This window comes from Pseudophryne corroboree, chromosome 1 (assembly GCF_028390025.1).
Source record: "Pseudophryne corroboree isolate aPseCor3 chromosome 1, aPseCor3.hap2, whole genome shotgun sequence".
In the NCBI taxonomy this organism is placed as follows: Eukaryota; Metazoa; Chordata; class Amphibia; order Anura; family Myobatrachidae; genus Pseudophryne; species Pseudophryne corroboree.
Genome location: NC_086444.1, coordinates 247603918 through 247630686, shown reverse-complemented (window position 1 = coordinate 247630686; position 26769 = coordinate 247603918). Strand labels below are relative to the sequence as shown.

The window sequence follows — 26769 nt, the reverse complement described above, 5'->3', positions numbered from 1 at the left end:
TTGGTAAAGACCCGGGGTGCCGTGGACAATCCAAACGGCAGCGTCTGAAACTGATAGTGACAGTTCTGTACCACGAACCTGCGGTACCCTTGGTGAGAAGGGCAAATTGGGACATGGAGGTAAGCATCCTTGATGTCCAGGGACACCATATAGTCCCCTTCTTCCTGGTTCGCTATCACTGCTCTGAGTGACTCCATCTTGATTTGAACCTTTGTAAGTGTTCAAAAATTTCAGATTTAGAATAGGTCTCACCGAGCCGTCTGGCTTCAGTACCACAAATAGTGTGGAATAATACCCCTTTCCTTGTTGTAGGAGGGGTACTTTGATTATCACCTGCTGGGAATACAGCTTGTGAATTGTTTCCAATACTGCCTCCCTGTTGGAGGGAGACGTTGGTAAAGCAGACTTCAGGAACCTGCGAGGGGGAGACGTCTCGAATTTCCAATCTGTACCCCTGGGATACTACTTGTAGGATCCAGGGGTCCACTTGCGAGTGAGCCCACTGCGCGCTGAAACTCTTGAGACGACCCCCCACCGCACCTGAGTCCGCTTGTACGGCCCCAGCGTCATGCTGAGGACTTGGCAGAAGCGGTGGAGGGCTTCTGTTCCTGGGAAGGGGCTGCCTGCTGCAGTCTTCTTCCCTTTTCTCTACCCCTGGGCAGATATGACTGGCATTTTGCCCGCTTGCCCTTATGGGGACGAAAGGACTGAGGCTGAAAAGACGGTGTCTTTTTCTGCTGAGATGTGACTTGGGGTAAAAAAGGTGGATTTTCCAGCTGTTGCCGTGGCCACCAGGTCCGATGGACCGACCCCAAATAACTCCTCCCCTTTATACGGCAATACTTCCATGTGCCGTTTGGAATCTGCATCACCTGACCACTGTCGTGTCCATAAACATCTTCTGGCAGATATGGACATCGCACTTACTCTTGATGCCAGAGTGCAAATATCCCTCTGTGCATCTCGCATATATAGAAATGCATCCTTTAAATGCTCTATAGTCAATAAAATACTGTCCCTGTCAAGGGTATCAATATTTTCAGTCAGGGAATCCGACCAAGCCACCCCAGCGCTGCACATCCAGGCTGAGGCGATCGCTGGTTGCAGTATAACACCAGTATGTGTGTATATACTTTTTAGGATATTTTCCAGCCTCCTATCAGCTGGCTCCTTGAGGGCGGCCGTATCTGGAGACGGTAACGCCACTTGTTTTGATAAGCGTGTGAGCGCCTTATCCACCCCAAGGGGTGTTTCCCAATGCGCCCTAACTTCTGGCGGGAAAGGGTATAACGCCAATAATTTTCTATCGGGGGAAACCCACGCATCATCACACACTTTATTTAATTTATCTGATTCAGGAAAAACTACAGGTAGTTTTTTCACACCCCACATAATACCCTTTTTTGTGGTACTTGTAGTATCAGAAATATGTAACACCTCCTTCATTGCCCTTAACATGTAACGTGTGGCTCTAATGGAAAATACGTTTGTTTCTTCACCGTCGACACTGGAGTCAGTGTCCGTGTCTGTGTCGACCGACTGAGGTAAATGGGCGTTTTAAAGCCCCTGACGGTGTTTGAGACGCCTGGACAGGTACTAATTGGTTTGCCGGCCGTCTCATGTCGTCAACCGACCTTGCAGCGTGTTGACATTATCACGTAATTCCCTAAATAAGCCATCCATTCCGGTGTCGACTCCCTAGAGAGTGACATCACCATTACAGGCAATTGCTCCGCCTCCTCACCAACATCGTCCTCCTACATGTCGACACACACGTACCGACACACAGCACACACACAGGGAATGCTCTGATAGAGGACAGGACCCCACTAGCCCTTTGGGGAGACAGAGGGAGAGTTTGCCAGCACACACCAAAACGCTATAATTATACAGGGACAACCTTATATAAGTGTTTTCCCTTATAGCATCTTAATATATAATAATATCGCCAAATAAGTGCCCCCCCTCTCTGTTTTAACCCTGTTTCTGTAGTGCAGTGGAGAGCCTGGGAGCCTTCCTAGCAGCGGAGCTGTGTAGGAAAATGGCGCTGTGTGCTGAGGAGAATAGGCCCCGCCCCCTTTTCGGCGGGCTTCTTCTCCCGTTTTTCTGACAACCTGGCAGGGGTTAAATACATCCATATAGCCCCAGAGGCTATATGCGATGTATTTTTAGCCAGCATAGGTACTTTCATTGCTGCCCAGGGCGCCCCCCCCAGCGCCCTGCACCCTCAGTGACCGTTGGTGTGAAGTGTGCTGAGAGCAATGGCGCACAGCTGCCGTGCTGTGCGCTACCTTAAGAAGACTGGGAAGTCTTCAGCCGCCGATTTCTGGACCTCTTCGCTCTTCAGCATCTGCAAGGGGGTTGGCGGCGCGGCTCCGGTGACCCATCCAGGCTGTACCTGTGATCGTCCCTCTGGAGCTAGTGTCCAGTAGCCTAAGAAGCCAATCCATCCTGCACGCAGGTGAGTTCACTTCTTCTCCCCTAAGTCCCTCGTTGCAGTGAGCCTGTTGCCAGCAGGACTCACTGAAAATAAAAAAAACCTAACAAAACTTTTACTCTAAGCAGCTCTTTAGGAGAGCCACCTAGATTGCACCCTTCTCGGCCGGGCACAAAAACCTAACTGAGGCTTGGAGGAGGGTCATAGGGGGAGGAGCCAGTGCACACCACCTGATCCTAAAGCTTTTACTTTTGTGCCCTGTCTCCTGCGGAGCCGCTATTCCCCATGGTCCTTACGGAGTCTCCAGCATCCACTTAGGACGTCAGAGAAATAAAAAATAAAATGATATATACAATTCTATATCTGTAAGTTCTTTCATGCCTTGGTAGAAGTTTGTTGCCTTTTCTAGTAACTCTACTGTCAGTCCACATGATGTGTAAAGCCTCATGCACACTAGACAATAATGCTGGTTTCAGATCGCAAAATCCGGATCCCACCCGGTAAGAGAAACGTGTCCTTACCGGGTGGGATCCGACATTTGCGCTCCTTTGCTGGCTTTCCGACCCGGCAATATACCGGGTCGGTTGCCATAGCAGCGGGGGGCGCTGCAGCAGCAGGGGCGGGGGTGGAGGCGGTGCCGGGAGATGAGCTCATCTCCTGCGCCGCCTCTGCCTATGCTGTGAATGGGAGCCGTGTCACATCGTAACGGCTCCCATTCACACTGCACCTGACCCAGTATTCAACCCGGTAATAACCTTTCTTTTTTACCGGGTTGAATTACCGGGTCAGGCGACCCGCTAATTCAGCAAAGGACCTTTCACATCGCACACTGACCCGTTTCGACACGGCAATATGCCGTGTCGATACCGGGTTATTTGTGCGATGTGAAAGGGGCATAACAATCATTTTTTCAAAGATCTATTTTTCATATCGTCTAGTGTGTATGCCTAAACGATGTGTGCACCCGTGGGTCGTTCTCGTTCAGGCATAATATACTGAACATGCAGCTCAACTTTAACTATATCATTGCGCTGCATGTTCGTGAAGTGCTGGATTGACGTCACTGAACGATATCGTACATCGATATCCCCTAATTAGCCATCAGTGATGCAGAGCTTATTGCTAACTAGGGGAAGTCGCCCAATGTGTATCCGGCTTAAGAGCCATTAACATAATTTAGCAAGATATTTGTTTGGCCATGCACTTCTTGATTAGAGAACACCATCTTTGTTATCAATGGATTTGTTTTGTTGAGCAGAATAACTACTGCCACTTGCATTAATAAATGCAGAGAATAAAAGGTAAAACAGAATTCTTATTCCCTTAGATTATACCAAACTTTGTGGAAAGGAATCAGGCATTAAATCGTACTTGTTAATAATTCCTCTGAGAAGGGTTTCCTATAACGAAGGCCCTCTTATTTTACCTGGAAATCAGAAAACACGATTATAGGAACAAATGAGTAATATATTAGACATGGAAATATTATATATGGCGTCACCATATAGTACTGTGCTGTACAGAAAATATAACTCGATCACATCAGTCCTCTCACATCCATGTGCAGTCACGATAAACAGCCTTTCAAGTCGCGCCATGCCGTGGCCCTAACCAATATGATGCCCTAGGCAAAATTTTGGCTGGTGCCCCCTAGCACTGCCGCTAGTTCCTCCTCTGACCCTGCACCCCTTTACCAGCACCATCACCCCTCACTCATAGCAGTTCTCATTTTAGTGCTCCTACCCCCTATATTTTGTGACATATACCCCTTTCACACCGCACAAATAACCCGGTATCGACCCGGCAATATGCCGGGTCAACACGGGCAGTGTGCGGTGTGAAAGCGCCATGTCGGATTTCCCGGGTCGCCTGACCCAGTAATTCAACCCGGGTTATAAGCAGTGTTATTCCCGTGTTGAATACCGGGTCAGTGGCTCTGTAAACGGATTCCCAGGTCGAGACGACCCGGGACCCGTTTACAAGATAGGGAGAGGCGGTGCTGAGATGAGCTCATCTCCCAGCGCCGCCTACACCTCCGCTGCCGACTCCGCCCCCCGCCGCTATGGCAACCGACCCAGCAATATGCCGGGTCTGGAAACCAGCAGAAAGAGGTAGGAGAGTCTCCAATACCGGATCCCACCCGGGAAGAACCCGTTTCTAATTCCAGGGTGGGATCCGGCATTGGAGATGTGATAGGGGTATTAGTGACATAGTTAATGAGGTTGAAAAGAGGCAAAATCCCCATTGGGTTCAACCTGTATTCTGTATTAAGCAGTGCACATTTTAATGCACCAGCCGAAATAATGGTTTCGTACCTATTGACAACTATAGTATTTCGTATTACTGCCATACACATAATGTCAATATATTAAATGCTATAACCTTGGATACATTTTTCAGCTACAAAACTGTTCAATCCGTTTTTAAATACATTTACAAAGTCCGCCATTATTACATTCTCCATCAGGGAGTTCCAAATCCTTATTACCCTTACCGTGAAGAACCCTTTCCTACGTTTTGTACGGAATTCTCTCTCCTCTAGCCTCAGTGAGTGCCCACGTGTCCTATACAGAATTCTATTAATAAACAAATCCCCTGCTAATTCTCTGTATTGATCCTTTACATATTTGAAGATATTAATAATGTCTCCTCTTAGTCTCCTCTTTTCGAGTGAATAATAAGATTTTACTTACCGATAAATCTATTTCTCGGAGTCCGTAGTGGATGCTGGGGTTCCTGAAAGGACCATGGGGAATAGCGGCTCCGCAGGAGACAGGGCACAAAAAGTAAAGCTTTTTCAGATCAGGTGGTGTGCACTGGCTCCTCCCCCTATGACCCTCCTCCAGACTCCAGTTAGGTACTGTGCCCGGACGAGCGTACACAATAAGGGAGGATTTTGAATCCCGGGTAAGACTCATACCAGCCACACCAATCACACCGTACAACCTGTGATCTAAACCCAGTTAACAGTATGATAACAGCGGAGCCTCTGAAAGATGGCTTCCTTCAACAATAACCCGAATTAGTTAACAATAACTATGTACAATTTATGCAGATAATCCGCACTTGGGATGGGCGCCCAGCATCCACTACGGACTCCGAGAAATAGATTTATCGGTAAGTAAAATCTTATTTTCTCTATCGTCCTAGTGGATGCTGGGGTTCCTGAAAGGACCATGGGGATTATACCAAAGCTCCCAAACGGGCGGGAGAGTGCGGATGACTCTGCAGCACCGAATGAGAGAACTCCAGGTCCTCCTTAGCCAGAGTATCAAATTTGTAAAATTTTACAAACGTGTTCTCCCCTGACCACGTAGCTGCTCGGCAAAGTTGTAATGCCGAGACCCCTCGGGCAGCCGCCCAAGATGAGCCCACCTTCCTTGTGGAGTGGGCCTTTACAGATTTAGGCTGTGGCAGGCCTGCCACAGAATGTGCAAGTTGGATTGTGCTACAGATCCAACGAGCAATCGTCTGCTTAGACGCAGGAGCACCCATCTTGTTGGGTGCATACAATATAAACAACGAGTCAGATTTTCTGACTCCAGCTGTTCTTGCAATATATATTTTTAATGCTCTGACAACGTCCAGTAACTTGGAGTCCTCCAAGTCACTTGTAGCCGCAGGCACTACAATAGGCTGGTTCAGATGAAATGCTGACACCACCTTAGGGAGAAAATGCGGACGAGTCCGCAGTTCTGCCCTGTCCGAATGGAAAATCAGATATGGGCTTTTGTAAGATAAAGCTGCCAATTCTGACACTCTCCTGGCAGAAGCCAGGGCTAGAAGCATGGTCACTTTCCAAGTGAGATATTTCAAATCCACCTTATTTAGTGGTTCAAACCAATGAGATTTTAGAAAATCCAAAACCACATTGAGATCCCACGGTGCCACTGGAGGCACCACAGGGGGCTGTATATGCAGCACTCCCTTAACAAAGGTCTGGACTTCAGGGACTGAAGCCAATTCTTTTTGAAAGAAAATCGACAGGGCCGAAATTTGAACCTTAATAGATCCCAATTTGAGACCCATAGACAATCCTGATTGCAGGAAATGTAGGAATCGACCCAGTTGAAATTCCTCCGTCGGAGCACTCCGATCTTCGCACCACGCAACATATTTTCGCCAAATTCGGTGATAATGTTGCACGGTTACTTCTTTCCTTGCTTTAATCAAAGTAGGAATGACTTCTTCCGGCATGCCTTTTTCCTTTAGGATCCGGCGTTCAACCGCCATGCCGTCAAACGCAGCCGCGGTAAGTCTTGAAACAGACAGGGACCCTGCTGAAGCAAGTCCCTCCTTAGAGGTAGAGGCCACGGATCTTCCGTGATCATCTCTTGAAGTTCCGGGTACCAAGTCCTTCTTGGCCAATCCGGAACCACTAGTATCGTTCTTACGCCTCTTTGCCGTATAATTCTCAATACTTTTGGTATGAGAGGCAGAGGAGGAAACACATACACCGACTGGTACACCCAAGGCGTTACCAGCGCGTCCACAGCTATTGCCTGCGGATCTCTTGACCTGGCGCAATACCTGTCCAGTTTTTTGTTGAGGCGAGACGCCATCATGTCCACCATTGGTCTTTCCCAACGGGTTACCAGCATGTGGAAGACTTCTGGATGAAGTCCCCACTCTCCCGGGTGAAGATCGTGTCTGCTGAGGAAGTCTGCTTCCCAGTTGTCCACTCCCGGGATGAACACTGCTGACAGTGCTATCACATGATTCTCTGCCCAGCGAAGAATCCTTGCAGCTTCTGCCATTGCACTCCTGCTTCTTGTGCCGCCCTGTCTGTTCACATGGGCGACTGCCGTGATGTTGTCCGACTGGATCAACACCGGTTTTCCCTGAAGCAGAGGTTCTGCCTGGCTTAGAGCATTGTATATTGCTCTTAGTTCCAGAATGTTTATGTGAAGAGACGTTTCCAGGCTTGTCCATACTCCCTGGAAGTTTCTTCCTTGTGTGACTGCTCCCCAGCCTCTCAGGCTGGCGTCCGTGGTCACCAGGATCCAATCCTGTATGCCGAATCTGCGGCCCTCCAATAGATGAGGACTCTGCAACCACCACAGAAGAGACACCCTTGTCCTTGGAGACAGGGTTATCCGTAGGTGCATCTGAAGATGCGACCCTGACCATTTGTCCAACAGATCCCTTTGGAAAATTCTTGCGTGGAATCTGCCGAATGGAATTGCTTCGTAAGAAGCCACCATTTTTCCCAGGACTCTTGTGCATTGATGTACAGACACCTTTCCTGGTTTTAGGAGGTTCCTGACAAGCTCGGATAACTCCTTGGCTTTTTCCTCCGGGAGAAAAACCTTTTTCTGAACCGTGTCCAGAATCATCCCTAGGAACAGCAGACGAGTTGTCGGCATTAACTGGGATTTTGGAATATTCAGAATCCACCCGTGCTGTTTTAGCACTTCTTGAGACAGTGCTAATCCCATCTCTAGCTGTTCTCTGGACCTCGCCCTTATTAGGAGATCGTCCAAGTATGGGATAATTAATACGCCTTTTCTTCGAAGAAGAATCATCATCTCGGCCATTACCTTTGTAAAGATCCGAGGTGCCGTGGACAATCCGAACGGCAGCGTCTGAAACTGATAGTGACAGTTTTGTACAACGAACCTGAGGTACCCCTGGTGTGAGGGGTAAATTGGAACGTGGAGATACGCATCCTTGATGTCCAAGGATACCATAAAGTCCCCCTCTTCCAGGTTCGCTATCACTGCTCTGAGTGACTCCATTTTGAACTTGAACTTCTTTATGTACAGGTTCAAGGACTTCAGATTTAGAATAGGCCTTACCGAGCCATCCGGCTTCGGTACCACAAAAAGAGTGGAATAATACCCCTTCCCTTGTTGTAGAAGAGGTACCTTGACTATCACCTGCTGAGAGTACAGCTTGTGAATGGCTTCCAAAACCGTCTCCCTTTCGGAGGGGGACGTTGGTAAAGCAGACTTCAGGAAACGGCGAGGTGGATCTGTCTCTAATTCCAACCTGTACCCTTGAGATATTATCTGCAGGATCCAGGGATCTACCTGCGAGTGAGCCCACTGCGCGCTGTAATTTTTGAGACGACCGCCCACCGTCCCCGAGTCCGCTTGAGAAGCCCCAGCGTCATGCTGAGGCTTTTGTAGAAGCCGGGGAGGGCTTCTGTTCCTGGGAAGGAGCTGCGTGTTGCTGTCTCTTCCCTCGACCTTTGCCTCGTGGCAGATATGAATAGCCCTTTGCTCTCCTATTTTTAAAGGAACGAAAGGGCTGCGGTTGAAAAGTCGGTGCCTTTTTCTGTTGGGGAGTGACTTGAGGTAGAAAGGTGGATTTCCCGGCTGTAGCCGTGGCCACCAAATCTGATAGACCGACTCCAAATAACTCCTCCCCTTTATACGACAAAACTTCCATATGCCGTTTTGAATCCGCATCGCCTGTCCACTGTCGCGTCCATAAAGCTCTTCTGGCCGAAATGGACATAGCACTTACCCGTGATGCCAGTGTGCAGATATCCCTCTGTGCATCACGCATATAAAGAAATGCATCCTTTATTTGTTCTAACGACAGTAAAATATTGTCCCTGTCCAGGGTATCAATATTTTCAATCAGGGACTCTGACCAAACTACCCCAGCACTGCCCATCCAGGCAGTCGCTACAGCTGGTCGTAGTATAACACCTGCATGTGTGTATATACTTTTTTGGATATTTTCCATCCTCCTATCTGATGGATCTTTAAGTGCGGCCGTCTCAGGAGAGGGTAACGCCACTTGTTTAGATAAGCGTGTTAGCGCCTTGTCCACCCTAGGAGGTGTTTCCCAGCGCTCCCTAACCTCTGGCGGGAAAGGGTATAATGCCAATAATTTCTTTGAAATTATCAGCTTTTTATCAGGGGCAACCCACGCTTCATTACACACGTCATTTAATTCTTCTGATTCAGGAAAAACTATAGGTAGTTTTTTCATACCCCACATAATACCCTGTTTAGTGGTACCTGTAGTATCAGCTAAATGTAACGCCTCCTTCATTGCCAAAATCATATAACGTGTGGCCCTACTGGAAAATACGGTTGATTCGTCACCGTCACCACTGGAGTCATCGCCTGTGTCTGGGTCTGTGTCGACCGACTGAGGCAAAGGGCGTTTCACAGCCCCTGACGGTGTTTGAGTCGCCTGGACAGGCACTAATTGATTGTCCGGCCGCCTCATGTCGTCAAACGACTGCTTTAGCGTGTTGACACTATCCCGTAGTTCCATAAATAAAGGCATCCATTCTGGTGTCGACTCCCTAGGGGGTGACATCCTCATATTTGGCAATTGCTCCGCCTCCACACCAATATCGTCCTCATACATGTCGACACACACGTACCGACACACAGCAGACACACAGGGAATGCTCCTAACGAAGACAGGACCCACTAGCCCTTTGGGGAGACAGAGGGAGAGTTTGCCAGCACACACCAAAAGCGCTATATATATATATCAGGGATAGCCTTATAATAAGTGCTCCCTTATAGCTGCTTTGTTATATCAAAATATCGCCATAAATGTGCCCCCCCCTCTCTGTTTTACCCTGTTTCTGTAGTGCAGTGCAGGGGAGAGACTTGGGAGCCGTCCTGACCAGCGGAGCTGTGAGAGGAAATGGCGCCGTGTGCTGAGGAGATAGGCCCCGCCCCTTTTCTGGCGGGCTCGTCTCCCGCTATTTAGAAAAATTAGGCAGGGGTTAAATATCTCCATATAGCCTCTAGGGCTATATGTGAGGTATTTTTAGCCTTTATAGGTAATCATTTGCCTCCCAGGGCGCCCCCCTCCCAGCGCCCTGCACCCTCAGTGACTGCCGTGTGAAGTGTGCTGAGAGGAAAATGGCGCACAGCTGCAGTGCTGTGCGCTACCTTTTGAAGACTGCAGGAGTCTTCAGCCGCCGATTCTGGACCTCTTCTGACTTCAGCATCTGCAAGGGGGCCGGCGGCGTGGCTCCGGTGACCATCCAGGCTGTACCTGTGATCGTCCCTCTGGAGCTTGATGTCCAGTAGCCAAGAAGCCAATCCATCCTGCACGCAGGTGAGTTGACTCCTTCTCCCCTCAGTCCCTCGCTGCAGTGATCCTGTTGCCAGCAGGAATCACTGTAAAATAAAAAACCTAGCTAAACTTTTTCTAAGCAGCTCTTTAGGAGAGCCACCTAGATTGCACCCTTCTCGGCCGGGCACAAAAATCTAACTGGAGTCTGGAGGAGGGTCATAGGGGGAGGAGCCAGTGCACACCACCTGATCTGAAAAAGCTTTACTTTTTGTGCCCTGTCTCCTGCGGAGCCGCTATTCCCCATGGTCCTTTCAGGAACCCCAGCATCCACTAGGACGATAGAGAAACATATTTAACCTAGTAAGTCTTTCCTCATACTCCAGTGTCTCTAACCCTTTAATCAGTTTAGTAGCTCGCCTTTGAACTTTTTCGAGCTCCCCGATATCTTTTTTGTAATATGGTGCCAAAAATTGAACACGAAATTCCAGATGCGGATGTACCTATGATTTATACAGAGGCAGGATTAAATTTTAAATATGAACAGTGCACACATTCAGTGTGCAGCCCAAAAAGGGGCATGGCCACAAATTAGTACCCCCCTATTCAAATACGCCACACAGTAGTGCAACTTTATTCACATTATATCATGTGATAGTGTCCCTTATTCACGCGACTTCACACTGTAGTACCACTTTACCATATATACTTTAGTCCACGGTGGTGCCCCTTTTTTACATTACATCACACTGAATTGGTCTTTATTCACATTACACCACACCATATTGCACTTTATTCACATTAGACCACACAGTAGTACCCTTTCTATACGTTACACCACACATAATGTGCACATAATGCCACACATTAGTAATGCTTTTATTCACATAATACCACAAAATAATGCCCCTCACACATGACAAACATTATTAATGTCCTTATAAACATAATGCACCTTAAACATTATGCCAACCTTTATTAATGCCCTTATACACAAAGTACCTTACACATACGCCGCACATTATTAATGCCCTTATACACAAGACAGACATAGTGCCCCTTACACATATGCCGCACATTATTAATGCATTTCTATACATGACACACATAATGCCCCTTACACATATGCCAAACACTACTGCACAACCAACCCACCCATACAGAGCACTCACATGGCCACTAACATTGTGATCTCTTCCTCTACTTGGATACAGTTGTGTCCTCATACATCTTGCCTCAATACGACATGCAGCAGGAGATGCCTGGCGCGAGTCAGCTGGCAGCTCTCGGCCAGCTCTGCTAACGTCGGGCACCTTTTTTTGACGAAAATGTGTCTTTTTTTGCATGTGACTAGGATGCACAAGCAGCTCCTGCTGATTAAAATGATACCCGGCATGCCTATATTCTGTGTGCGACTGTGGCTGTATCTGTATACGGAATGCTACATTACAGTGACTTACAGGAATACACTGTAACGTAGCATTCATATACAGACACAACTGCAGTCACACACAGAATATAGACATGCTGCATATCATTTTAATCAGCAGAAGTTGCTTGTGCCCCTAGGCATTATAAAATGCCCTAGGCATTTGCCTAGTTTGCCTATGCCTAGGGTCGGCTCTGGTGGAAGGACTCTGTAGAACCAAGGGTCTGTTTTGCATTTTCTTTCTGCAAAAATGCGTCTTAGACGCAAAGTAATAGAACACACAAGCAGCTTCTGCTGATTAAAATGATATGAAGCATGCCTATATTCTGTGTGTAATTGCAGTTCTATCTGCATCTGAAATGCCACATCACAGTGTTTTCCATGAAAACAAGAAGCATAGTATTTTGTATGCAAATACAGTCGCAGTCACACACAGAACATAGGCATGCTGAATATCATTTTAATCAGCAGACGTTATTTGTGTGTCCTTTTACATTACTTTGCGTCTTAGACGCATTTTCACAGAAAAAAACTAAAAATAAAAAAGACGCTTGGCGCTACAGAGTCACAAAGATGTAAGAAGACACATCTGTACCTTCCGGTGGAGCTTACAGTCCAAATCCCATCTCACACAGTAGGTACTATTTCAACTAGCTCTAAAACACGTCTCATGAAGTACCACCTCAGCTGGTCATAGGGAAAGACAAAGTCCATTTTACTAAAACATGACAAGTCATCTCCATAACATTACAGTCATCATTGGGGTTGATTCAATTCTCTGACAGTTGAATAGCGCCGGGAATTAGCTCCCGGTGCTATTCAATACAGCACCAAGTGACACTCAATTGTCAGGAATTCTTCTCTCACCCCCGGGGGATGCGAGAGGAAATCCGACAAAAGTGCTGCCGCGTCACCGGTGCGAGGCCGATTCTGTTGGGAACCAGCATTGCGGCGGGGAGTTAAGTCGGAGAATGCCGTTCTCCCGACAAATCAACCTGTTAAGTCCGGGAGAATGGGCATTCGCCGACTTAACTTGAGCAGAACTGAATAGCGACGGGAGCTAATTCTCGCCGCTATTCAACTGTCGGAGAATTGAATCGACCCCAATGAATGAATAACTAAAATAGTAAACAAAACTAATTTTAAACCTTGAGGATTACATATTCACTGGAAAGGGCTATGTAGGAGGATACAGTAAATTTAAATACAACGTGAAAAACTAAAACTTTACACAGACCAATTAGTATATATAACTCCTTCCAAAGCCATGCTACAGTATATTTGAGATTCATCACAATTAATAGCATAGCATCATCATATAGCTACAAAAGTATTAACATTCATGTTTATATCAACTCAAGCAATGTCATACCGAAACCAGTCTATAAATTTGTACCACTATCTTTAAAATCATGTATGCTGCAGAGAACATAAATCCAATGGTAATATTATGCTCCACTGTTGCAGAAGGCAAGGGACATCCTTGAATGCATTAACTCAGAACTACAAAAGCAGGATAGCAACAAAATCAGCAAACAGGTTGTTACGTTCTTTTGCTCAGTATCCAGATGATAGGTCAACAGTTAAAAGGACGACAAACAATAGGTTACCACCAAATGGTCGACCTGGTCAAAACAGACAGATTCAAATGGTCGACACAGCACATGAGGGTTTTTTGTATTTTATTTTTATCTTTTGCATTCTTTACCATCTACGTGGACTACGACTGGGAACAGTAACCTTTCCCAAAGCCACGAGGGGAAGCAGTGCACTTATTGAGGGGTCCATGTGCTGGAAGATCATTTTTGACACCAAAATGACATAAAAATCTAATGTCTAATTTTATATATGTCAACCATTTCCATGTCAACTATTTGGGGTCAACCTTCTGACCCATAAACCTTTTGCTTAAAGGGTACCGTAAAGCTGTATCCTATATTAAAAGGTCTAACCAGTTATAAAAGTGTTAATTTCCAGTCTGAATGATATTGTGGTGTATTTATTCTACCTAAAGCATTGCAACAAGTATCACTGTCCAGAGCTGTCAATTATTCTAGTTATTAATAGTACTGTAAAGGCTGAATAAGCCTAAACAATAAAATGTAGGAGTAGAAGATGTAAGGTTTTCTCATTCAGACATATAACTTAAGTAAATTAAAAGTAACCACGTCGCATAGAAGGCACCGTTAATTTTGGAGTATTATTTTACACAATATTTATCAATAAACAGTTTCTCATCCATAAAGTTATTAATGTTACCAAAAGTTCTGAAGTCACATCATGTAAATCACTTCAGCGTAATAACAAACAGAAAAAAACTCACAGCAGTATCCTACAGGATCTATCAGGTACAGTATAACGATTACATGAATAACGGATAAATAAAGTAAAAAGGTCTAAAATGATAATCACAGTATGTAGAGGTGACAAACGGCAAGAAGAAGATTTTAACCTAAAACTTCAGGCCAATATACAGTCAAATTAAACATTCATTTTTCACCAGTTTTATTAAAGTGGTCCACCATCAGAGATGAGGCAGTGGTTTTACCAGACTCCAAGCCATGTGCAATATATTTTAACATATTGTAGGAAATCCATCTAACACAGGAGAGTGACCCGGAAACCTAAGCAGGTGTATACATAACATTCAATTGCAGGTGCAGAAAATATGTGCAGTGTGTGGATGCAGTGTACAGTGACTGGGTGCAGTGTAGAGTAACTGGAAGCAGAGGGGGTATACTGTACAGTGACTGCATGGAGTTCGGTGCCTTGTACAGTGACTGGATGCAGTGGGGTTATTATAATTTTAGAAAAAGAAGTAGACCATATGGGCCAAGTGGTTCTTATATGTCGTTAAATTCTATGAGGTGAAGTGTACAATGATTGGGTGCAGTGAGGTACAGTGCATAGTGACTGGGTGCAGTGCAAGGTGCAGGTCTCACCGTTATGGGCTGCTCCTGCACACTGCCCACAGAGAAGCAGTTATCACCCGGGTTGACGGCTCCTGTCAGCACCTGGTGCAGATTCATGGTCCAGCAGCAGCATAGAGCCCGGCACTAGACGGTGTCGGGATATCAGCGCGACATAAGACACTGCCACAGTTACACAATCTTCATACTGTCCCTGCCAGAGCGGGGAAGAAGCACAGGCGCGTCAGGCTCGGAGGAGCAGGCCCAGCGGAGAGTGCCGGAGACAGGGGCACCACAGAAGCAGGGACTGGGGAGGATGAGGAAGTGCAGCCAGCAGCACGGAGACAGGGACCGGGCACTGGTCAACAGTGAGGTAACCTCGCTCACTCCGCACTGCGCATGCGTCACTCTCAGTCAGCGGAGTACACCTCAGCTGCCGTCATCAGTGCGCGAGGCGCGCGCCCCAGCATCCGGCTGTACAGCCTATCACACACGCCCGCAGTCCCGACCTAGCGAGAGCGGTAGGGGGCGTGCTCCGAAATGCAGGGTCTCATTGGATGCTGTGAAATGGAAGAAGGGGACGCGAGAGGAGATTCGTGCGCGAAGGGAGCACGCGCCGGTGACACGGCGATGATGTCTGCCGCTATGGCTGTGAATATGCCGGAGAACAGCCCGAACTCTGCCGCTTGGAGCACTGTGAGCGGGGGTGAAAAGACACTTCAAGATTGATCCATGTTTTTGAAATGCGTTATGAATAATTGTTCATAGTGCTCTTAATCACAGCCAGTTCCCCATCCCCTGCATCTTCCATTGTACTGTGCATACCTAGTATAAAATGGTCTGTACCCAGTCTTGTTATTTATTGCAGGTTACTTCTGTTGAATGCATTGTTTATAAACTGCACTACCAGTTAGTAGAAGGTGGCAATTCATTGTTGCCCAACTTACTCCACCAGGCCGCCTTTTATTGAGCAGCTCTTGACAGTTTTTGTAACACATTTTCTGTGCCTGGTACCTACAGTAGATGGTGATGCAGCTTTGCATGATGTAAGATGCACATGTTTATCTTTGCAACTTTTCCTATTTCACAGAGGTGGTCAGGTGCAAAGCCACAGGTTGGGATTGAAATGCCGGTGGTCAGAATACAGATCGCGGCATCCCACTAGTGAGAATCCCGGCGGAGAAGATAAGTATACTTACCTTCCCCCAATGGCCCCCTAACCCTCCCGCAATCTAACTCTGAATCTCCCCGGTGGTGCCTAAACCTACCCCCGCAACCTAACCCTCCCCGGCGGTGCCTAAGCCACCCAACCACAGCCTAAAACTAACTCTTCCACCCCCACACACATATTGGTGCTTACTTGTCCAGCAGCCTGACACGTGCTCGTTCGGGATTCCGTCGCTGGGCTTGTGACCCTACTCGGGATGCTGGTGTCAGTATTCCAAGTGGGGTTGTGATTCCAGCGTCAGTATTTTGACTGCCGGGATCCCAACCAGATCCCCAAAGCCACATCCCAAGGTGGTGTGGCAGCGCTTCCAGCGGGCCCTGATAGTTCCAACACCTCCCAGGTTTGGGCACACAGCCCTATTACCATGACCAGTTTTCACAGAGGGAGACGGAAAACTCTACAAACCCGATAGTGATCGCGATGAGCAAAAAAAAATTGTGGGTCCCAGGGACCCCTTACTTTACAACATTGGGGTCCTACTCCACTATTTCTGGGTCCAGTCGCATTATGGAGTGTGAGGGCAGGCAGTACGGGTGGGTTGGAGGGGGTAAGGGTAGATATACAGTACCAGTCAAAAGTTTGGACACACCTTCTCATTCAATGGTTTTTATTTATTTTAATTATTTTCTACATTGTAGATTAATACTGAAGACATCAAAACTATGAAAGAACACATATGGAATTATGTTGTAAATTAAAAAAAAGTGTTAAACAAATCAAAATATGTTTTCTCATACATCCTAGAGGATGCTGGGGACTCCAAAAGGACCATGGGGTATAGACGGATCCGCAGGAGCATGGGCACACTATAAAGACTTAAACTGGGTGTGAACTGGCTCCTCCCTCTATGCCCCTCCTCCAGACCTCAGTTAGACTTTGTGCCCAGGAGGGATGGGACACACACTAGGGGAGCTCTCCTGAGTTTCTCTGAAAGACTTTTTGTTAGGTTTATTATTTTCAGGGAGACCTGCTGGCTACAGGCTCCCTGCAGCGTGGGAGTGAGGGGAGAGAAGCAGAACCTACTTCTGTGAGTTTCAAGGCTCTGCTTCTCGGCTACTGGACACCATTAGCTCCAGAGGGTTCGATCACTTGGTGCGCCTAGCTGCTTGTTCCCGGAGCCACGCCGTCACCCCCTCACAGAAGCCAGAAGAAAGTAGCCGGGTGAGTATGAGAAGATCAGAAGACTTCAGTGACGGCAGAAGACTTCAGTAACGGAGGTAACAGATCGTGCTACACTCCATGCTCCCACACACCAACGGCACTCACAGGGCGCTGGGGGGGGAGCGCCCTGGGCAGCAGTTACTGGGTTTTCCTGGGGTCTGACTGAAAAGTGGATCGGTGCCTGGGCACTGTAGTTCCTACCCCCGTCAGCATATAGCACCCCCTCCCTCCCACCACCCCTCCACAGCCAGCTTCCCCGGGTGTGGGGCGCTGGGGGGGGGGGGGGGGGGGGGGGGCGCCCTGGCCATCTTATTACTGGGGCCATTTTATATTGATTTTATATTTATTTTATTAAAATATTATATATTTGACGTTATACCTGATGCTGCCGGGGCTCCGGGTCCCGGTCCCCCGGCAGCTCGTCGTGGCGCATTACGCTCCGTTCCTGGCCGCCGCTGGCTTTCCCCGCTAAAGCGTCCGGCGGGGCCGAGGCGCTGTGCCCCGGACCCCGCCAGCATGTTCCCGCGCACTAATGTTAAGCGCAAAGCAGATGGGATTGCATGGCACTGCAGAATGCTTTGATAGCCATGCTGGTTAAGTGTGCCTTGAATTTTGAATAAATCACCAACAGTGTCACCAGCAAAGCACCATCACACCTACTCCTCCATGCTTCACAGTGGGAACCACACATGCAGAAACCATCCGCTCACCTTCTCTGCATCTCACAAAGACACGGTGGTTGGAACCAAAAATCTAAAATTTGGACTCATCAGACCAAAGTACAGATTTTCACTGGTCTAATGTCCATTCCTTGTGTTTATTGGTCCAAACAATTCTCCTCTTCTTGCTGTTCATCCTCAGTAGTGACTTCTTCGCAGCAATTCGACCATGAAGGCCTGATTCACGCAGTCTCCTCTGAACAGTTGATGTTGAGATTTGTCTGCTACTTGAACTCTGTGAAGAATTTATGTGGGTTCTAATCTGAGATGCTGTTAAGTAGCGGTTTCTGAGGCTGGTAACTCTAATGAACTTATCCTCTGCAGCAGAGGTTACTCTTGGTCTTCCTTTCCTGGGGTGGTCCTCATGAGAGACAGTTTCATCTTTGCGTTTGATGGTTTTTGCAACTGCACTTGAGGATACATTCAAAGTTCTTGAAATTTTCCGTATCGACTGACCTTCATGTCTTAAAGTAATGATGGACTGTCGTTTCTCTTTGCTGAGTTGAGTGGTTCGTGCCATAATATGGATTACAACGGTAGTCCAATAGGGGTGTCCACTGTGTACTAACCCTACCTCTGCACAACACAACTGATGGTCTCAAACACATTAAGAAGGCAAGTAATTCCACAGATTGACTCTTGACAGGGCACACCTGTTAATTCAAAACCATTCCAGGAGACTACCTCATGAAGCTTATTGAGAGAATGCCAAGAGTGTGCAAAGCTGTCATCAAAGCAAAAGGGGGCTACTTTTTAGGAATGTTAAGCAAATGTGTGGGTGTTGGCTCCCCCTACTGTCTGGTTATTGTCCAGTGGACACCCGTTCCCGGGTGACACGGACTTAGCATGGTCAGCAGAGAGATTTTTTCAATACCCGGCTAGAAAGCCCACTGTGGGAAAAAAATATTTTTCTCTTACGTCCTAGAGGATGCTGGGGACTCCAAAAGGACCATGGGGTATAGACGGGATCCGCAGGAGCTTGGGCACACTAAAAAGACTTAATCTGGGTGTGAACTGGCTCCTCCCTCTATGCCCCTCCTCCAGAACCCAGTTAGACTTTGTGCCCAGGAGTGACTGGATGCACACTAGGGGAGCTCTACTGAGTTTCTCTAGAAAAAGACTTTTGTTAGGTTTTTTTATTTTCAGGGAGACCTGCTGGCTACAGGCTCCCTGCAGCGTGGGAGTGAGGGGAGAGAAGCAGACCTACTTCTTCTTAGTTTAAGGGCTCTGCTTCTCGGCTACTGGACACCATTAGCTCCAGAGGGTTCGATAAAGAGATTGTAGGTGCCTCGGCACCCTTTACAGACCCCCGCCGGCATTTTCTTTCAATTTTGAAATTGGCGGGCCGAAGCCCGCCGGGAATGGGGCGGAGCTTCCTCCCGCAGCTCACGGGCGCCATTTTCTCCCTACACGCGGCTGAGGGATAGACGCTGCCGGGACCTCCACGCTTCTCTACAAAGTAACGGGGGGCATTTCCAAAGGTGGGTCGCAGTGTGGTGCTTGAATTTAACAAAGGCAGCGCTGGGTACATATATCGTTTGTGTCGATATATGGGCGCTGTGGTGTGAGCTGGCATACTCCCTCTGTGTCCTCTCTCTGGGCTTCATTGTGGACCGGTCACCTAGCTGGGACGTTCTGTGTGTTGGGGTGTGTCGGTACTACGTGTCGGCATGTCTGAGGCTGAATGTTATTCACCAGAGGAGGTTATTGGGGGTGTGGGTCCGGGGCTAGAATTGGGACTGTCGACGCAGCCGACACCTGATTTGCTAGCACTGCTCAATACGATAAATTCCAATGTAGCTTCCTTATCAAAGAGGTTAGATAAGTCTGAGTCACAGACGCAGGTGTGGAAAAAGTCCATGGAAGAGGCTTTGTCTCAGGTACAGACCCCATCCGGGTCCCATAAGAGGCCATTTACTCAAGTGGTAGATACTGATACCGACACAGACTCTGATTCCGAGGTCGATTTCACTGAGGCTGCTTTACATCCACGGTTAGTTAAGAGTATTCAGTACATGATTGTGGCTATAAAAGATGTTTTACACATTTCTGATGAACCTACGGTACAGGAAACAAGGATTTGCTTGTTCAAGGAGAAAAAATCTGAGGTGAAGTTTCCCCCCTCTCATGAAATGAATACTCTTTGTGAAAAGGCTTGGGAGTCGCCGGATAAGAGGTGGCAGATTCCCAAGAGAATTTACATGGCGTATCCTTTCCCCTCTGATGACAGGGAAAAATGGGAGACATCTCCAAATGTTGATAAAGCTCTATCCCGTTTGTCTAAGAAGGTGGCACTTCCGTCTCCTGACACGGCAGCTCTCAAAGATCCGGCGGATCGCAAGTTGGAGACGTGTCTGAAGTACATTTTCGCTAATTCGGGGGCTTTGCTCAGACCCGCTGTGGCGTCGGTATGGATGAGTAGTGCTATTGCTAAATGGGCTGAGAATTTAGCTAGTGATATGGATACCCTCGACAAAGATAATGTCCTTTTAAGTCTCGGTTATATTAAGGACGCTGCAGATTACCTAAAGGACGCGGCGAGGGATGTCTGTCTCTTGGGTTCAAGAACCAATGCCATGTCGATATCTGCCAGGAGGGCCCTGTGGATCCATCAATGGAACGCTGATGCCGACTCCAAGAGGTCTATGGAAGCACTACCCTTCAAAGGTACTGTCTTGTTTGGGGACGGCTTGGCGGCCCTGTAATCGACTGCGGGTAAGTCCTCTTTTCTCTAACGTCCTAGTGGATGCTGGGGACTCCGTAAGGTCATCTTAGGCTGTAATTGTGCCTCATCATCGTCGACACTGGAGTCGGACTCCGTGTCGGCATCTGTGTCAACCATCTGAGATAGTGGGCGTTTATGAGACCCTGACGGCCTCTGAGTCGCCTAGGCAGGCCCGGGTTGAGACCCCGGCTGTCCCAAGGCTGCAGCGTCATCAAACCTTTTATGCAAGGAGCTTACATTATCATTTAAGACCTTCCACATATCCATCCAATCAGGTGTCGGCCCCGACGGCGGCGACACCACATTTATCCGCACATTTGCCCCGCCTCCACGTAACCCTCCTCATCAAACATGTCGACACAGCCGTACCGACACACAGCACACACACAGGGAATGCTCTGACTGAGGACAGGACCCCACAAAGGCCTTTGGGGAGACAGAGAGAGAGTATGCCAGCATACACCACAGCGCTATATAACCCAGGAATATTTACTATAATAAGTGATTACCCAATAGCTGCCGATTTTATGTCTTTTGCGCCTAAATTTATCTGCCCCCCCTCTCTTTTTTACCCTTCTTGTACCTGGATACTGCAGGGGAGAGCCTGGGGAGCGTCCTTCCAGCGGAGCTGTGAAGAAAAAATTGCGCTGGTGTGCTGAGGAAGAAGGCCCCGCCCCCTCAGCGGCGGGCTTCTGTCCCGCTTCTGTGTGAAAAAAATGGCGGGGGTTTTTACATATATACAGTACCTGACTGTATATATGTATGTTATGCCAAAAAGGTACTTCAATTGCTGCCCAGGGCGCCCCCCCCAGCGCCCTGCACCCTACAGTGACCGGAGTGTGAAAGTGTGCTGGGAGCAATGGCGCACAGCTGCGGTGCTGTGCGCTACCTTAAATGAAGACAGGAGTCTTCAGCCGCCGTTTTCAAGCTTCTGTTCTTCTGGCTCTGCGAGGGGGACGGCGGCACGGCTCCGGGAACGGACGATCGAGGACAGATGCCTGTGTTCGAACCCTCTGGAGCTAATGGTGTCCAGTAGCCTAAGAAGAGCAACCTAGCTGTAGACAGGTAGGTTTGCTTCTCTCCCCTCAGTCCCTCGTAGCAGTGAGTCTGTTGCCAGCAGAAGCTCACCGAAAATAAAAAACCTATCAAATACTTTCTTTTACTAGCAGGCTCAGGAGAGCCCACTAGGAGCACCCAGCTCTGGCCGGGCACAGATTCTAACTGAGGTCTGGAGGAGGGGCATAGAGGGAGGAGCCAGTGCACACCAGATAGTACCTAATCTTTCTTTAGAGTGCCCAGTCTCCTGCGGAGCCCGTCTATTCCCCATGGTCCTTATGGAGTCCCCAGCATCCACTACGGACTACGAGAAATAGAATTACCGGTGAGTAAATTCTTATTTTCTCTAACGTCCTAGTGGATGCTGGGGACTCCGAAAGGACCATGGGGAATAGCGGCTCCGCAGGAGACTGGGCACAAAGTAAAAGCTTTAGGACTAGCTGGTGTGCACTGGCTCCTCCCCCTATGACCCTCCTCCAAGCCTCAGTTAAGATTTTGTGCCCGAACGAGAAGGGTGCAATCTAGGTGGCTCTCCTGAGCTGCTTAGAGTAAAAGTTTAAATAGGTTTTTTATTTTCAGTGAGACCTGCTGGCAACAGGCTCACTGCATCGAGGGACTAAGGGGAGAAGAAGCGAACTCACCTGCGTGCAGAGTGGATTGGGCTTCTTAGGCTACTGGACATTAGCTCCAGAGGGACGATCACAGGCCCAGCCATGGATGGGTCCCGGAGCCGCGCCGCCGGCCCCCTTACAGATGCTGAAGCAAGAAGAGGTCCATAAATCGGCGGCAGAAGACTTTCCTGTCTTCATAAGGTAGCGCACAGCACTGCAGCTGTGCGCCATTGCTCTCAGCACACTTCACACTTCGGTCACTGAGGGTGCAGGACGCTGGGGGGGGGCGCCCTGGGAAGCAATGAATTTACCTTATTTGGCAAAAAATACATCACATATAGCTCCTGGGCTATATGGATGTATTTAACCCCTGCCAGTTTTCCAGAGAAAAGCGGGAGAAGAGCCCGCCGTGAAGGGGGCGGGGCCTATCTCCTCAGCACACAGCGCCATTTTTCCCACACAGCTCCGCTGGTAGGAAGGCTCCCAGAATCTCCCTTGCATCCTGCAACTACAGAAACAGGGTAAAAAAGAGAGGGGGGCACTTATTTGGCAAAATAACAGATATAAGCAGCTATAAGGGATAGACACTTATTGTAAGGTTGTCCCTATACATATATAGCGCTCTGGTGTGTGCTGGCAAACTCTCCCTCTGTCTCCCCAAGGGGCTAAGTGGGTCCTGTCCTCTATCAGAGCATTCCCTGTGTGTGTGCTGGGTGTCGGTACGTGTGTGTCGACATGTATGAGGAGGAAAATGATGTGGAGGCGGAGCAATTGCCTATAATGGTGATGTCACCCCCTAGGGAGTCGACACCTGAATGGATGGCCGTAATTAAGGAATTACGTGACAGTGTCGGCACGTTACAGAAAACTGTTGACGACATGAGACAGCCGGCAGCTCAGTTAGTGCCTGTCCAGGCGTCTCAAACACCGTCAGGGGCTATTAAACGCCCGTTACCTCAGTGGGTCGACACGGACCCAGACACAGACACTGACTCCAGTGTCGACGGTGAAGAAACAAACGTATTTTCCAGTAGGGCCACACGTTACATGATCACGGCAATGAAGGAGGTTTTGCACATCTCTGATACTGCAAGTACCACAAAAAGGGGTATTATGTGGGGTGTGAAAAAACTACCCGTAGTTTCTCTATCGTCCTAGTGGATGCTGGGGTTCCTGAAAGGACCATGGGGGGATAGCGGCTCCGCAGGAGACAGGGCACAAAAAGTAAAGCTTTAGGATCAGGTGGTGTGCACTGGCTCCTCCCCCTATGACCCTCCTCCAAGCCTCAGTTAGGTTTTTGTGCCCGGCCGAGAAGGGTGCAATCTAGGTGGCTCTCCTAAAGAGCTGCTTAGAAAAGTTTAGCTTAGGTTTTTTATTTTACAGTGAGTCCTGCTGGCAACAGGATCACTGCATCGAGGGACTTAGGGGAGAAGAAGTGAACTCACCTGCGTGCAGGATGGATTGGCTTCTTTGGCTACTGGACATTAGCTCCAGAGGGACGATCACAGGTACAGCCTGGATGGTCACCGGAGCCTCGCCGCCGGCCCCCTTGCAGATGCTGAAAAGAGAAGAAGGTCCAGAATCGGCGGCAGAAGACTCCTCAGTCTTCTTAAGGTAGCGCACAGCACTGCAGCTGTGCGCCATTGCTCTCAGCACACTTCACACGGCAGTCACTGAGGGTGCAGGGCGCTGGGGGGGGGCGCCCTGGGCAGCAATGAAAATCCTTTTTTTGGCAAAAAATACCTCACATATAGCCTCCGGGGCTATATGGAGATATTTAACCCCTGCCAGAATCCATTTTTTAGCGGGAGACGAGCCCGACGAAAAGGGGGCGGGGCCTATCTCCTCAGCACACAGCGCCATTTCCTCACACAGTTCCGCTGGTCAGGAAGGCTCCCAGGCTCTCCCCTGCACTGCACTACAGAAACAGGGTTAAATCAAGAGAGGGGGGGCAAAATTTGGCGAAATTGTGATTTTATAAAAGCAGCTATAAGGGAGCACTTATTATAAGGCTATCCCTGTAAAATATAGCGCTTTGGTGTGTGCTGGCAAACTCTCCCTCTGTCTCCCCAAGGGACTAGTGGGGTCCTGTCCTCTATCAGAGCATTCCCTGTGTGTGTGTGCTATATGTCGGTACGTGTGTGTCGACATGTATGATGACGATGTTGGTGAGGAGGCGGAGCAAATTGCCTGTAATGGTGATGTCACTCTCTAGGGAGTCGACACCGGAATGGATGGCTTATTTATGGAAATTACGTGACAATGTCAACACGCTGCAAGCCGGTTGACGACATGAGAGGGCCGGCGAACAAATTAGTATCTGTCCAGGCGTCTCAAACACCGTCAGGGGCTGTAAAATGCCCATTTACCTCAGTCGGTCGACACAGACCCAGACACGGACACTGATTTCAGTGTCGACGGTGAAGAAACAAACGTATTTTCTTTTAGGGCCACACGTTAAGGGCAATGAAGGAGGTGTTACATATTTCTGATACTCCAAGTACCACAAAAAAGGGTATTATGTGTGAGGTGAAAAAACTACCTGTAGTTTTTCCTGAATCAGATAAATTAAATGAAGTGTGTGATGATGCGTGGGTTTCCCCCGATAGAAAATTATTGGCGGTATACCCTTTCCCGCCAGAAGTTAAGGCGCGGTGGGAAACACCCCTCAGGGTGGATAAGGCGCTCACACGCTTATCAGAACAAGTGGCGGTACCATCTACGGATAGGGCCGTACTTAAGGAGCCAGCTGATAGGAGGCTGAAAAATATCCTAAAGAGTATACACACACATGCTGGTGTTATACTGCGACCAGCGATCGCCTCAGCCTGGATGTGCAGAGCTGAGGTGGCTTGGTCGGATTCCCTGACTAAAAATATTGATACCTTTGACAGGGACAGTATTTTATTGACTATAGAGCATTTAAAGGATGCATTTCTATATATGCGAGATGCGCAGAGGGATATTTGCACTCTGGCATCAAGAGTAAATGCGATGTCCATATCTGCAAGAAGATGTTTATGGACACGACAGTGGTCAGGTGATGCAGATTCCAAACGGCACAAAGATGTATTGCCGTATAAAGGGGAGGAGTTATTTGGGGTCGGTCCATGGGACCTGGTGGCCAGGGCAACTGCTGGAAAATCCACCGTTTTTTACCCTAAGTCACATCTCTGCAGAAAAAGACACCGTCTTTTCAGCCTCAGTCCTTTCGTCCCTATAAGAGTCATATCTGCCCAGGGATAGAGGAAAGGGAAGAAGACTGCAGCAGGCAGCCCATTCCCAGGAACAGAAGCCCTCCACTGCTTCTACCAAGTTCTCAGCATGACGCTGGGACCGTACAGGACCCCTGGATCCTACAAGTAGTATCCAAGGGGTACAGATTGGAATGTCGAGAGGTTTCCCCCCTCGCAGGTTCCTGTAGTCTGCTGTACCAATGTCTCCCTCCGACAGGGAGGCAGTATTGAAAACAATTCACAAGCTGTATTCCCAGCAGGTGATAATAAATTTACCCCTCCGACAACAAGGAAAGGGGTATTACTCCACACTATATGGTGGTACTGAAGGCTAGGTGAGACCTATTCTAAATCTGAAAAATTTGAACACTTACAAGGGTTCAAATCCAGATGGAGTCACTCAGAGCAGTGATAGCAAAGAACAAGGGGACTATATGGTGTCCCGGGACATCAGGGATGCTTACCTCCATGTCCCAAAATTTGCCTTTTCTCACCAAGGGTACCTCAGGTTCGTGGTACAGAACTGTCACTATCAGTTTCAAGACGATGCCGTTGGATTGTCCAAGGCACCCCGGGTCCTTACCAAGGTAATGACCGAAAGGAGGATTCGTCTTCAAAGAAAATGGACGACCTCCTGATAAGAACAAGGTCCAGAGAACAGTTGGAGGTCGGAGTAGCACTATCTCAAGTAGTTCTACGACAGCACGGGTGGATTCTAAATATTCCAAAACCGCAGTTGTTCCGACGACACGTCTGCTGGTCCTAGGGATGATTCTGGACACAGTCCAGGAAAAGGTGTTTCTCCCAGAGGAGAAAGCCAGGGAGTTATCCGAGCTAATCGGGATCCTCCTAAAACCAGGAAAAGTGTCAGTGCATCATTGCACAAGAGTCCTGGTAAAAATGGTGGCTTATTACGAAGCGCTTCCATTCGGCAGATTTCACGCAAGAACTCTTCAGTGGGATCTGCTGGACAAATGGTCCGGATCGCATCTTCAGATGCATCAGCGGATAACCCTATATCCAAGGACAAGGGTGTCTCTCCTGTGGTGATTACAGAGTGCTCATCTTCTAGAGGGCCGCAGATTCGGCATTCAGGATTGGATGCTCGTGACCACGGAGGCCAGCCTGAGAGGCTGGGGAGCAGTCACACAAGGAGTGTGATCAAGTCTGGAGAATTCTCTCCACATAAATATACTGGAGCTAAGAACAAATTTATAATGCTCTAAGCTTAGCAAGACCTCTGCTTCAAGGTCAGCCGGTATT

At 48.3% G+C, this 26769-nt stretch overlaps 1 protein-coding gene across 4 annotated transcripts in view; it reads right to left on the bottom strand.

Moving 5' to 3' along the window:
- The window catches only part of DMXL1 (Dmx like 1), a 444894-nt gene extending 429636 nt beyond the window's left edge, over window positions 1–15258 (bottom strand). For 3 of the 4 annotated variants that reach the window (XM_063964179.1, XM_063964181.1, XM_063964180.1), the window contains exon 1: window positions 14804–15256. In XM_063964179.1, the coding sequence (XP_063820249.1) occupies window positions 14804–14890 (87 nt within the window). In that variant the 5' untranslated portion in view covers window positions 14891–15256. Of the gene's footprint in view, window positions 1–14803 lie in introns of all 4 variants that reach the window. The other variant, XM_063964182.1, reaches the window with a different exon arrangement.
- Between the last annotated feature and the right edge of the window lie 11511 nt (window positions 15259–26769).